Source organism: Varanus komodoensis, unplaced genomic scaffold (assembly GCF_004798865.1).
Source record: "Varanus komodoensis strain SLA01 unplaced genomic scaffold, ASM479886v1 scaffold92, whole genome shotgun sequence".
NCBI classification, from domain to species: Eukaryota; Metazoa; Chordata; class Lepidosauria; order Squamata; family Varanidae; genus Varanus; species Varanus komodoensis.
Window position 1 is genome coordinate 1,201,996 of NW_025336624.1, and position 13,930 is coordinate 1,215,925.

Here is a 13,930-nt window from a genome sequence, read left to right on the forward strand (position 1 = left end):
CGACGAATGATCAGTAAGGGGTACAACAACGGCGAGGCCTACTGCCCTCATGCCGTCCACGGACTTCCCAAAGGCATGTTGCCATCAAACCACAGGACTAGGCAAGGGGCTCTTTGCACCAACCCAGCCGGCCAGCACTGCCTTCTTGTGCTGCCTTTGGTCGACTGGTGGCGATGGGAGTTGCAGTCCGACACCCTCGGGTAGCGGGGAGGCTGTTACAGGACTTGACTTGAGGCAGAGGCGGGGGGGGGGGGCTCAAAGCGTGACTACTTTTATGCGCGCGCCTACACGTGCGTTCACTCGCAAGCCGCTGCGCGCGCCGCAGCCGAGGCTGCCGCCCCTCCGAGCTCGCCGGGCGGGGACGCGGCCACTTCCGCTTCTGCTCCGCCCGCGCCACTCCTGGGGGCGGGGCCGAAGGGTTGCGCCGTCACTGCGCGCCGGCCGGAGCGCGACCGCCGGAGAGGAAGGGGCCGGCGGCGCAGTCGGGCCTCGGCGGTCAACATGGGTGGCGGCGACCTGGTGAGGACGGGGGGCAGGCGCGGGCGGAGTCACGGCGCCGTGGCCGAGGGACAGGGACTGCGGAGAGCTCTTCTTTCCCTGGAGCAGCGCTGCCGGTCGTGGGTTGCTTCCCCACTCCCTTGCCGAGCACTTACAGCATTCCCGGGGAGCTGCAGTAATGCGGGGCGCTTCACGCCAGGGGAATTGTAAGGGCCTCGCTGGGATGCGACCAGCTGAAATACGCTTTCACCCGTTGAAGTGGGAGTTGTAGAGGGACAGGGTCTTTTGCGCATAAGTAATTGTGAGGCCCAAAAGCAGGTTCTTAATGTGGCTGTAGGCAACTGGTGGGTGGCGTTTTCTGGGAGTGGGGTGAAGATTGGACAGCCCCACTGCAAAATCTTTAATGTTATGCTGTAGCTTCTAAATGGGGTATAAATCAAGGAGACTAGGCATAGCGGGTGGGGGGACTAGGTCCCTGCCACTTGAAAGGATGAATATACTAGGCGGTGGTTGCAGGGACAATATCATTATAAAAGCAGAATTATATTATAAAGCCCCTGAATGTATATTCAGTTGTGTTACAAGACTTTCTTTTTCTTGGTGAGGTTTGCTTTCTGGCACTGCATTTGTAGACAATCCCTATTGTCTGTCTTTCATTAATTCAAGATACTTATATTTGCCTGCAGAACCTGAAGAAGAGCTGGCATCCACAGACGCTGCGTAATGTGGAAAAAGTTTGGAAGGCTGAACAGAAACATGAAGCTGAACGGAAGAAAATTGAAGAGCTGCAGCGAGAGTTGCATGAAGAGCGAGCACGAGAGGAAATGCAGCGATATGCAGAGGATGTGGGCGCTGTCAAGTACGTTGAACATCATTGGTTGGCATCTTTATTTACTGCTCACTGGGATGCTGATGGTCCTCCTCTTTCATCATGAGAATTTCTGCTATCCTCATGGGGCTTGTAGGTACTGGATGCCAAACATCCACAAAATCCTGTCTAGAAGTTCCCTTAGCACAAATTCCCATTTCAGTGTAAGGCCTGGAATATAAAATGTATCAAAGATGGTGCTGCTAAGCATGTGTAGAGTACATGCATTTTCCTTCCCACTGAGTAACACAAACAGACACAACTCGTGTGGTTTTAGGAATGGGATAGGATGCAACTTCAACAAAGCTTCACTCTTTAGCTTCTGATTTTAGAGATTAAACACAAGCTTTATTATTAGCCATTTATGAAGCCCTTTTAATTTCAGTAGTTTATAGTTTTGTTAGCATTTGATCTCATTGCAGCCCCATTTGGTGTGATGTTGTTTTCAGACACCAAAAAACATGCACAAATAGAATTTATTCCAAATGCATTTGGAGGATATACTTTATCAAGGAAAACTTAATGGTGAAAAGTTTGCCCAAATGGTTATATTAAGAACAATTCAATGTCTCTTCATAGTTTCCTCAAAACATGTTGGGGACTAGTTTTATTTATGTTGGTGGTTTGCCCCTGGCTTTCTCTATAATTGTTTTTGATCATCTACATTGTGTTGTGATTTTCTTTTATTTCCTGTACTGACTACTCAAGCCTATACCATGAATCTATGGCAGAAAGCATGTTTGAATGGAAATCTAACAACTGACTTAACATTTTCAGAAAAATCATATGGTGCAGTCTTTCCATATGGTAATCCACACTTTGGGAGTACCATTCAATCTCCTCATTGTATTAATCCTGTTATTTGAAGCATTCTATTATTATTATTATTATTATTATTATTATTATTATTATTATAACATTTCTATGCCGCCCCTTGCCGAAACCTCGGGGCGGCTTACAACATGATAAAATACATTGAAATACAATAGTACATAATAAATTACCATTAAATATAAAAATACAAAAAATACATTGATTTACAAATACAAAATTAAAATTATCAGTATAAAATAAAAATATAGGATGAGAAAGAGAAGGAAGAAGTTGCCCAGGCCAGATCATATGTCTTAACAATTGAAATGATGTTTAAATAAAAAGGTCTTTACCTGGCGCCGAAAAACCAGTAACGATGGTGCCAGGCAGACCTCTTTGGGGAGTGAATTCCATAGGCTGGGCACCACCGCAGAGAAAGCCCTCCTCCGGGTACTTACTCTCCTAATTTCTTTCATGGAGGGTTCCCGGAGAAGGGACTCTCCCGCAGATCTCAAAGGGCGGTCAGGCATATACGGACGTAAGCGCTCGTTCAGGTAGCCAGGACCCAAGCCATTTAGGGCTTTGTAGGTCATAATCAACACCTTGAATTGGGCCCGGGCTTCAATGGGAAGCCAGTGAAGCTGACAGAGGACTGGAGTCATGTGAGCATAACGCCCCATCCCCGTCAGCAACCTGGCAGCTCTATTTTGCACCAATTGAAGTGTTCGGACTGTCTAAGTCCAGTATTGGCTTCTTCCAGAAACACGTGGTGCTGGCATGCCAGTTTTGCATGCAGTTGGATGAACACTAGTAGAAGAGATCAAATATAAATCTTTGGGTCTGGATTGCCTTGAAGAACAGTTACTCTGTCTTCACAAAACTACAGTTTCTTTGGGGAAAGTTTAGGGTCGAACTTACATCTACTTATGTTCTTTTGCATTCATTTTCTTGTTGTTTCTGACTTGTTCCATTTTTAAGTACAAGGAAGGAATAATGTTTTTTAAACATGTAAATCTGTACAACTGGCAAAACACCATGTTCAGTTAAAGACATATGTTAAGCTGTTTAAAATGTCTCTAAATCATCTTCACCCAGTCAGTTACTTATGAAGAGACTCAATTATTTTCTTGATTCTGTTCACGATAGCAGTTTTAAAACCCTCTCTCAAAAGAGTCCTTACCCTTGGTTTTAAATTAATTTGTGTTTTTTCCACAGTTTACACCTATGTTGTCTCCTGGCTTGGTTTGAAATATTTATTTCATGTTCTTTCCCCCTAAATTAATAGAAAAAAAGATGAAAAACTGGAATGGATGTACCAAGGACCTGGAGGCATGATGAACAGAGATGAATATCTTATGGGCCGTCCAGTTGACAAGTATGTCTTTCAAACAGTGGAAGACAAGGAAGCACACTCTTCTGAGACTGGCCTTCTGCCTGGCTCTATCTTTGCCTTCACGGGTGCCAATTCTTCCTTGGAAATGGCCAGCAAAATTCGAGAAGATCCACTTTTTATGATAAGGTAACAATAATGAATAACTCGATATGGGAGCCCATTGATGCTCAAGATGCTTTATATAGTACAAGGAAGTTGAGGGCTCTTTTAGTTTGAACATGCAGAAAAAATAGCATTTTTCATGGGTATGTGTCATCACTGCTCTATCCTATGATGTGGTGTTGTATCTAAAATTTAGGCAAACTTGCCAATCTTGCAGTTAGAGTTCACTGCCAAGTTAGGCTAAATACCTCAGACTTTTCTTTTGGTCTATATTGTGCTTGGTAATTTCAGGTGAACATGATTTAAACCTCCTTTTTTCTTTGTTTAGGAAGAGGGAAGAAGAGAAGAAGCGTGAAGTTCTGAACAATCCTGTAAAAATGAAGAAGATCAAAGAACTGGTGTGTTAATGTTGAATGCATTGACAAAGGATAAGATAACAGCATGAAATAATAATAATAGATGGGGATTTATTTCCTCATTAAAAGGTGACAATACAACAATGATATCTTTTTAGCTGCTGTTCTTGGAACCAGAATGGATAAGGATCAGTAAAGTGGAGGTGATTTTTCTACACCAGTGCAATGCATAAATTATGGTTGAAGTAGGCATTCTAGTCAGCACTGGTGGTCATTCCAATTATAAACTAAGGCAGAATGCAACTGAGAAACACCGTAAAAAGAGGCTTTTTCATTATAGTTTTTGATAATGATCTATAGTTACAGATGAGCATTGAGGCAGTTACACTTGCTGGTTGCACAGGTTGTATATGGTGGTTAAAATTTAAAAAAAAGCTCCAAAACTACTTCTCCAAATTGAGTAAATGGGCACTTATAATTGCAAATGCAGTACATAAGAACATAAGGGCTACGCTGATCAAACCAGCACTCTGTTCACACAGTGGCAAAGCAGCTGCCTACAGGATGCAACAAACGGGATACAAATACAACAGTACCTTCCATGTTTCCCAGGCATTCTGCCTCTGATACACTCTGTTCAGTTAAGCAAGTGTAAAATGTTGCATGTTGGAGTGAAGAATTCTAACTTCACTATGCTGATGGGATATGAGCTTATGGTGACTGATTTTGGGGCTGTGGTGAAGTAATGAACGTTTTTAACCCAGTGTGTGGTTGCTGTAAAAAAAAGGGCAAATTCAGCATTGAGAAACATTAGAAAAGGAAAAGGCAACAGATCAGTTGTGCAGTTGCACTTGGAAGAGCTTGTACAGTTCTGTTTCCTACATCTCCAAATGTAGGAGCTAGTAAAAGACAACCAGAATGATTACAGAGCTGGAGCAACTGTCTTACGAGTTTCGGACTTTTTATCCTAGAGAAAAAAGTGAGCAAGTGGATTGGGGAGACATAATAGACATGAATAAAATTATGCATAGTATGAAGAAATTCCCTTCCTCTCATAATACTAGAACTTAGGAATTGTCTAATGAAGCTAAACAGGTGGGATATTCAAGAGGGAAGGAAGACAGTGTATTTTGTAGCATTCTCTACTACGAGGTATAGGGATGGCTGTTCACTCAATGGCTTTAAAAGGAGATTAGACCAATACTGTGCAGCTGTTGCCCTCAAGTCCTGTTCTGGTCTTCCCATAGACCTGTGGGAACAGAATGCTGGACTGATCTAGCACCGCTTTTAGTATGTTGGGTTGGAATTGAAGTATAAATCATCTTAAACCAGGGATGGGAAGTCTCTCTCACTTTTGCAGAAGCTCTCAGGGACCACATTCAAGTGGTGGCTGGGGCCAAGAAAAAAGTGGGAGCACTGAAAATGAAAAACACTGCCATATTTTAGTTTAAAGTTCTTATTGATAGTAAGCTGTAGGAGAAGCATTTCAGCCATAAGCCATCACCTCTTAGGGAAGGGAGCCAGGGCCATTTGGGGAACTTGAGGGCTGGATATGATCCATGGGCCTGAAGTTCCTCACCCCAGTTCCAAGCCTAAGTGATGGTTGAGCTGATATCTCTTTTCAAATGTTCTAGTTGCAAAGCAGTTTGGAGGAGAAAAAGAAGAAGAAGAAAAAGAAAAAGGAGAAAAAGAAAAAGCACAAAAAACACAGGCATCACAGTTCTAGCAGCAGTGAAAATGAACAGATTAAAGCCAGGTATGTTCATACACAGCATGTTATAACATTATGCAAAATTAATTTGGACTCTTAATTTGCTGAATGCTTAAAAGCACAATCCTATGCCTGTTTAGACAGCTATGTTGGTTGGTACATGCTGGGTAGGTCATGTTATAGGACTTGTTTTGATGTAAGCATGCATTGTGTTGCACCCCAACAAAGCTGATCATGTTGGGCCTATTTGTAAAGATTAATAAAGGGTCCTGGGAGAGAATTCTCCCAACTGCAGAGGATGGTCATGAACCCAGACTCAAGCCAAACTCTCTCCATCAGGTAATAGTGGTTCTCTGATATTTAGTAGCTGTTACAAACTAGACTGTCACTTTAAGACAGGCAGACAGACTACAAGTTCCATTGGCATCTAGATTCCTCAGTGGAACAACATGTGTACATCATTGCCTTGCCTCACACCCCTAGATATGTAATGATCTGTACCTCCTGTCTCCAGGCTGAGAATTACTTGGCCTGCTTGTATTCCTTGCCTATCAGTTATCATGGAAGATTTGATGAGGCTTGGTTCGGTATCTGCCAAATCTATGCTGGTTTCAGATGGGGTGACTTGCATAATGATAGGAGAACCTGGACCCATCTGGAGAAGCACAGTAGCTTTCAGACTAACACAGTGAATTGGATTTAATTTATTTCTGCTTTAGGTCACAGGAGAAAACAAGCAGTTCTGTGGAAACTCTTCATTCCAAAATGCCAGGATATGGCTTGCAGGTATGTTTAGCTGTCTGTATGTTACCCATGAGTACCATTTACAGCAAGAATGGGCAACATGTGGAATGCATAACCCTACCTCTGATGTCTCCTGCCCCATTAACAAAATTCACAGCAGCAAATCTTCACCAATTTTCTTTTGAAATCAGCAACAAACACTGTAGAATCTTATTCCAGACAAATTTAGTTTGCTTCCAAGCTAACTTTGACCAGTGTGGTATTACATTGAATTTGGTTCCAAAACTTGCCAGAAAATCTCTGAATTTTTTGTTGCTGCTGCCAGTACCTCAAAGGAGTCTGCAGGGAAGTACTGGCAGCAGCAGGAGTCCAGTCTGTGGGGAATACTTCCTGTACTTCCTGCAGTTGCCAACCCCTGAGTCATACTGAGTGAAAATGGATCAACCCCTTACTTTCATGCTTGCCACTGACTACAGAAATCTGTACTATCAACCACAGGAGAAGAATTGCTTGTTTTAATTAAAATATTGTTATATGTTTGCTTTCTGAGATAGTGCCATGGTTACCAGGCTCCAATACTTAAAGCAGTAGCATTTCTTTCTAATTTTAGGTTCGAGAAACCTTTCCCCACAAACTCCAACAGAGTTCGAGATCGAAGAGTCAGTACCTGTCACCAGAGAGGCACTCTGGCAAGAAGAGTACATATCAGGTGGAGTTCAGTCACAGGAGGTCAAGGTCACCCAGACATGATAAACAGTAAGCAGGAATAGGGCTGCTGCTTCACTTTTATTGGGTACCTGATGTGACTGCTATAGAATCCAGATATTTTGCTCCCAGTGTGGTATCATTTGCATGTGGCGGATTGTTATTTGGCAGAAGACCATCTGGCCCTTGAAATATATTGAATTTTATTATACAAGATGGGTAGGGTGCAGGAGAGTGCAATAGATCTAATGTGCATGGGGACCAAATGATTATTTTCATGGGGAAAATAAAATTCTACCTGAATTATAGGTACAATAGCAAGGAACAGAAGGCAAAAGCAGGAGTCAGGAGTCCTTCTCCTAAGAAAGAAGGCTATAGAAGACAGCTTACTTCAAGGTATGTAGAGTGGGTACACCACCAGTGGGTACTAGGTGGGATGTTTAAAACATTGGATGACCCACTTCATTTCAGTGTTTAATTGCAGGCATCATTCAGACTTCTTTTTCCAGATGCTGAAGATGCTAGGGTTTTTTGTTCTATATGGCCAACGTTTTATCTTCAACTCCATTGTCCACACTTACACAAGTTGCCACTCAAGGCTTCTAAAACAGTTTTCCCCACTCATCATCCAGGTTATTGCCAAATCACATTTCTAGTTTTCATAGTTCAATATACCTTACTGACCTTGGTTAAAAATCAGAGGATTTGGATAGATGGGATCTCTACATCTCCACAGACACACTAACGATAAGGTTTCAGTTCTTGCACTGGCATTCTTTCTGTTTTCAACAGTGTGCCTGTTTGATTTAGAAAATTGTAAATGGCATGTGGTCAGCGACACTTTTTACTTTTCACATGATATAGGAAAGAGCTACAGATTGGTGCCAGGTATATTCTGGCTCAATTTAAAACCAAGTTCTTCCCATTATTAATATTTGATTGACATGTGTTCCATCACTATCTTTGTGTAGATATTTTTTAACTATAAATAGGGTGGATACCCCATTTCTGTTGACAGGAGGTGAGCGAAAGGGATACATTCACCAATTAATTGGTGATTGAAGTAGGATTTGATTTGAATCTGGTATAGCTTTGATTATGGTTATTACGGCTCTAATTTTGAAATTTTGGGTGACTTAAAACTATTAATTTGCTTTAAGAAGAAAACTCTCTGCAGAAGAGCTGGAGAGAAAACGTCAAGAAATGATGGATAATGCTAAGTGGCGGGAAGCTGAAAGGATGAATAATGTGAACAGACATAGAAGAGAAGAGGAACGAGAGCGAGCCCAAGAGAAACTCAGTCATTGTGATGGGAAGTTCATACAGTGAGTATCCTGTTCTTTCCATCCTCTAAAACTAGGGAGGACCCAAAATAATTAAAAGAGCATCTGCTTTGCATATAGAAGATGCCCGGTTCAGCACCCGGCTTCTCCTGTTAAAGGAGCAAGAAATGTGAATGACGTCTGGTTGAGACTGGAATTCTCTGGCTTACCTACAATAAAGCAATTCCTAGAAAATCTCAGTGACAAAACTAACAATAGTGGGGTTTGGTGCCTACTGTTACTCAGATTGACCAGACTATCACCCTCCTTTTCTAACTTATAGAAAATATTAGGGTTTGAGAAAGGAATTTCTTAAACTTGGCTACTTCTCTCTTCTTCATTTTAATACTTATTGGCCTTATTGAAATGGCAGTGGAGCAGCAAATATGGTTATTCTATATTTGAATGATTCAGAGAACAATTAGCAAAAGAAATTTTCTTTGCGTTCCTAAGAGGGAACTCAAAAAATGGCAAGAATGTACTTGATAAACAGAAAAGGGGAGAGCTGTTCCAGACATTAGGACTGGGATGGGAAAAAGCAGAGAAACAAATACCTGGTGAAAAGAGGGGATAGGAAAGAGGGTGATAACAGGGTTACCTCCTTCTTGTACGAAGGTCTTTCCTTGTTCTTTCCTTTCCTTCCCTACATTTTAATGGGGCTAGAATCTTAGCAGATAGCCACCTCAGAATCATCCGCTCCACTCCATTTATCTCTGCTTCCTCTATACCGCCTTTTTTCTAGTGAAAGACACAAATGCCATGAAGAGCAAACAGTATCTGCCCAATTTTCTCACATTTCTTTCTTCTCCTGTAGCCACATCAAACTGGAAAGTGCATCCACCTCCTCCCTTGAAGACAGAGTCAAGAGGAATATTCACTCTATCCAAAGGACTGCAGCAGCCCTGGAAAAAAACTTTATGCAAAGATGAGATTATTAAGTCTTCCTTCATTGGACTACTGAGGACTTGCAGATCTGGGATGCTTTTTCTCTTTTAGAGTAGGTTGGGATGTGGGCAATGGGAGAATGGCTGTACAGCAAAACATTCCTGAAACCTTCACAGCCCGGACCATCTTTTCTCTCTCTGTGAGAGGCCTGTCTCTGAACATCATGAGGGAATTCACTGTGATTTATTGCTACAAACAGTGCATGTACATGTGTGGGTATGTTTAAAGAATTAGGATATTTTCAGGCCATTTGACAATAAGCACTGATGTTTATTTGATGCTGTAAGATGTAGGCAAGGGGCATCAGATAGTGGAAAAGCACTTAAGTTCCCATCCAGAGTTGGCATTACAGGTAAGCAGAAGTAGGGTGACAGAAGAGACTGATTTACTTCTCATGGCATTTTGATGTAAGGAGCACAGCCATCAAAAAGCACTGGCTTTTCATTGGCTGTTACAGTTTTTGCTCCCTTTCAGGTTGTTAAAAACTTGGACTTTGTTTAAATTCAAACTATAGTGATGCTGGGGCTTACAATTCTATTTTGTTGAGTTGTTTCTCCACTGACACAAAGAACGTGCTCAACTCTTTAGCCCAGTTGTATCTTGGAACTTCTAAGGACTTTGTGCTGCACAGCTAATACTATAAGGCAGGTGCAGGCAACTTGTGACCCTCTGAATATTTTGTTCCACAGTTCCAATCAGTCCTAGTTAGCTTAATCAATGATGAAAGATCATGGGAGTTGTAGGCCAAAAGATCTGGAGAGCCACATTTTACCCATCCCTGCAATAGGGACTGAGTTTGTTTCCTAAAAAGCAAGTTTTTTACAAATATTTTAATTGGAAACGTGCACACTTTTATACATGTACATGAAACCACTTCTTAAAGGCATAAAAGCATACCTGGCTAAATGTCTGCATTAATACCTTTAATACAGCAATCTTCTGTGCATTATTCTTTGGTGACATGTAAAATGTTGAATTTTGTATATTTGGCTGGCATTTAATTTTTTAAGAAGCTGCTTAACATTTCCCCCTTTAACTAGCTGTTTGTACTGTAGGCCATCAAAATATTGTGCAATTTCTATAAAACTGAAGAGAAATGTGCAGCAGTTGCAAAAATACGTAAACCCATTTGGTAATAGCAAACCACCCTCCTTACAAAGACAACCACCATCCCAATTCTAGTGCTCTCTGACAGCTCTGGATAAGGTACAAAGAAGTATTCAAGAGAAGTGGGGGAGGTATATGTTCCCCTCAGACACCTCAGGAAATGTTGGAAGAGAGGGAGAGCAACAGATATGGCAGTTTAGACTATTTGCCCTATTCTAAACTCCCATCAGAACTGGGACTTTGGAAGTACAATGTTTTTGTAAAATATCTCTTAACAGTGTTGCTCCAGCAAATACTAAATATTAGGAAATGGTTACTAAATATCTCTTAACATCTGTTTGTTTTTGTTCATTGTACAAATGTTTCCATTTAAATTGGGGGAAAATATGCAGAGGCTGCTTTGTTTTTTCATGTAACTAGATATTTAATAGTAAAAGAGTTCTCTTTGAAATAATGACAGTATTACTGTTTTCTCCATAGAAGTGAAGATCTAATATTTCACATGTCCACTTTATATATGCTCGGAATCCCTCCTTTTCCTCAACCTGATACCTATGTAACCTGAAATATCTGCCTCTGACTTTCAGGGTTTCCTTTATATTTCCCTTAAGCAAGACACTTGAGAATCGGGTTCTTATTTCCTCACCACCTGGTTTCAAACTACTATATGGTCTTTCATACCTGCATACTACTACACAGATGTTCCCTGGCCTTTGACCCTTATGTAGTTTTGCCCAATCCAAACTGTTTCTCAATTTGTGCAATGTGAAATAATATATACAAGTTTAAGGCATTGTTATGTAGACAAAATCCTAACAAAATATAACTTGTGGTTAGATTCTGTATTTGCAGTTCATCATTATAATTCTTAGTAATGCTATTGATCCCCCTCATATTTAAAATGTACACAACATCATAGAGCTAGATTTTTTTAATGGTTCTACATCCTAATCAGTACATAATGTTCAGGACTGGTACATAAACAGTACATTTCTGCTGCTTGCAATGTCCGAAATGTTACGTTGGCAGCATATTTAAAAAGTAAAAATCCTTGTGTATAATTGCACTGTATATGTATATTGAGGGTTAGGGCTTATTACTGCCACCTGCAGGTAGTCATCCCTTCCCCACAAGTCTCATTGTATGGTAGGGTTTTTCTAGCCGTATTAATTTCTAAAATAAGAAATGAGAAACACAAAATGTCGAGCAGTTTTTGTTGGGAAGCGCTTCCCTCTAAAAGAGGAAATTGCGGGAAATTAGCAAACAAACTACTGAGTCGTGGATAAAAATGCTTTGTACAAGTTCAGTGCGCTTGTAAAAATAATACCCTTACCCTGGCTCAAAGGTTTACTCTAGCCAGGGATGGCGCTATCTAAAATAGAAAGCTTACGTTACATCTTTAATCCCCCATTCATAATTCCAGATGCCCAGCAGCTGATTGGTTACTGCTGCTTTACAACGGAGAGGGGTCGATTTATCTGTGGCGTCACTTCCCTTTACAGAATGTACCATTACTAAAAGGAAAGCAGGGAATAATTGCTGGCTCCCATGCTTGTATCGGTTAACCTAGCCCAAGCCAATTTCTTCCCCCGCAAGGGAAATATTCACATCTTTCCCACGAACGATTTTCGCAAATGCCTTCTCTCAAGCAGGAATGGTACATCCTGTTCGGCCCCTCCCTCCGATTGCCGCCATCTTGACGTCTCCTTTGCGCAGGAGCTGAGCGAGGAGCTCGTTCCGCGGTGGAGCAAACCACCGAGAAGGAAGCGTGGGGGTAGGCGGAGCGAGGCGACGTTTCGGCAGCATACGAAATTATTCTTTGGTTTCTGCAAAGAGAGAGCGAGATTAGGTGCAGTGCTGAAGGCAGGCAGTGCTATTTGGCAGCTGGCGAGGGGGTTCGGTCCCAGCCAATTGCGAAAGACGGTGATAACGCGGTGCCCGGTTTTCTAAGTTGAGCCACTGCCCGTACGGTGGGAGGAAGGGGTGTGTATGTGGGTGTTACCTTGTGGATGGTGCGCGGTGTGTATGTGTTGATATTCAGGTGATACTGCCGAGTAGGTATGAGGACAGGGGCTAACACAGAGTAGAGATGGGTGGAGTGCAGATTGTACCACTGAGAATGTTTTCCTGGGGGTACCACTTGATTTGAATGGTGCCGTTCTAGGTACAAGAGGGAGGGGCCGGGTAGTACCAATTCGGGTGCGGATATACAGGGAGAGTTATACTGTATATTACAAATTTGCTCACAGAACCATTGTGAGTGGGTGAGGCAGAATCCATGTAGTACCACTGGAGGCTTCATTGCGGGTGATACCACTGCATGGTACAGGGAGAGGGAGGATAGGAAGTACCACTTTGGAGGCTTAGGGAGGTAAAGCTTAGGGTGCACCCCGAAGTGCTGGGTCTGCTGGGGCCATGTAAGAAGTTGTCAGCACATGAGTTGTGTGGGGGACCTTCATCTTGAGTAAGAGCATTAATAAGGGGGTTGAGTGGATGGTAAAAGGACACTGACATGAGCATTTGAGGAGGGATAGTTTCACAGGTTGAAGAGGGTCGGGAAACCATGCCAAGACACGGCTCTTAGAGGCAGAGATTCTTCAGAGCAGGCAGTCCAGAGGATCTCTCATTGCCATGGCCTCAAACTGTACTGGGGGTGCAGCGACTGCAAGTGTTGGTGTAACTCTAGGCACTGCGCTCAGCGCTTCCAAGACAAAGACAAAGAAGAAGCATTTCGTCTGCCAGAAAGTGAAGCTCTTCCGAGCCTCAGAGCCACTTCTGAGCGTCCTTATGTGGGGAGTCAACCACACGGTGAGCAAGAGATGCGCCAGTGTAGTCCACTCCCCACTCCTTCCTCCCTTTATTTGTGTACATGGCAAGAAGCACCCATCTGTCTCGATCTGGAGGTGTACATCCTGCTGTTGGCCATTTCTGTTCTCCAGGAACCCCAGGAATGGTAGCGACATTTGTGGATGGCTAAACTCAGAATATGCAGTCTCTGCTGGTTCTGTTAGTTAATGTGGTTATCATCCATATTCTGCATGACAAAGTATATTGGAAGAAATGAAGGAGACTCCGGTGAAATTTCATGGGGAGGTTTATCAAAATCTGTGTGAAGATGTAACTGCTAAGTGACATACTCTTGTCTTTCATGCACATGTAGAGTTATTCTAATAAGTATGGATAATTTCATCTTCCTGGTTTAGGTTAGTAAGAGATGCTTTCCCTTCTGACCCATCTCATTTGCAGTTGTGGAAAGAAGAGTCAAAAAGTGTCAGCCCTTAAGAGTACAGCTCAACACAGAATCAGTATTTGTACAGTAGATTTATTGTGTCCAGCCCTGGCATACCCCAATTCCATACACACTTA

The 13,930-nt window shown here is 42.2% G+C and overlaps 2 protein-coding genes across 6 annotated transcripts in view; both read left to right on the forward strand.

The window, feature by feature from the left end:
* The first annotated feature begins 452 nt into the window (after positions 1-452).
* On the forward strand, positions 453-11,018 carry CWC25 (CWC25 spliceosome associated protein homolog). 2 transcript variants are annotated; one of them, XM_044418710.1, is made up of 10 exons: positions 453-519; positions 1,185-1,357; positions 3,465-3,698; positions 4,003-4,072; positions 5,665-5,786; positions 6,461-6,527; positions 7,096-7,241; positions 7,500-7,586; positions 8,351-8,515; positions 9,327-11,018. In XM_044418710.1, exons 1-10 carry the CDS (start codon positions 502-504, stop codon positions 9,439-9,441), a joined length of 1,197 nt encoding a protein of 398 aa, XP_044274645.1. In that variant the 5' UTR covers positions 453-501; the 3' UTR covers positions 9,442-11,018. The 2 variants fall into 2 exon arrangements, with proteins under 2 accessions (XP_044274645.1, XP_044274646.1); XM_044418711.1 differs by having other exon boundaries at positions 8,354-8,515.
* Positions 11,019-12,243: 1,225 nt separating this feature from the next.
* Positions 12,244-13,930, forward strand: part of PIP4K2B (phosphatidylinositol-5-phosphate 4-kinase type 2 beta) — a 31,429-nt gene continuing 29,742 nt past the window's right edge. For 2 of the 4 annotated variants that reach the window (XM_044418705.1, XM_044418707.1), the window contains exon 1: positions 12,278-13,372. In XM_044418705.1, coding sequence (XP_044274640.1) covers positions 13,196-13,372 — 177 coding nt within the window. In that variant the 5' untranslated portion in view covers positions 12,278-13,195. Of the gene's footprint in view, positions 13,373-13,930 lie in introns of all 4 variants that reach the window. The other 2 variants (XM_044418708.1, XM_044418709.1) reach the window with 2 other exon arrangements.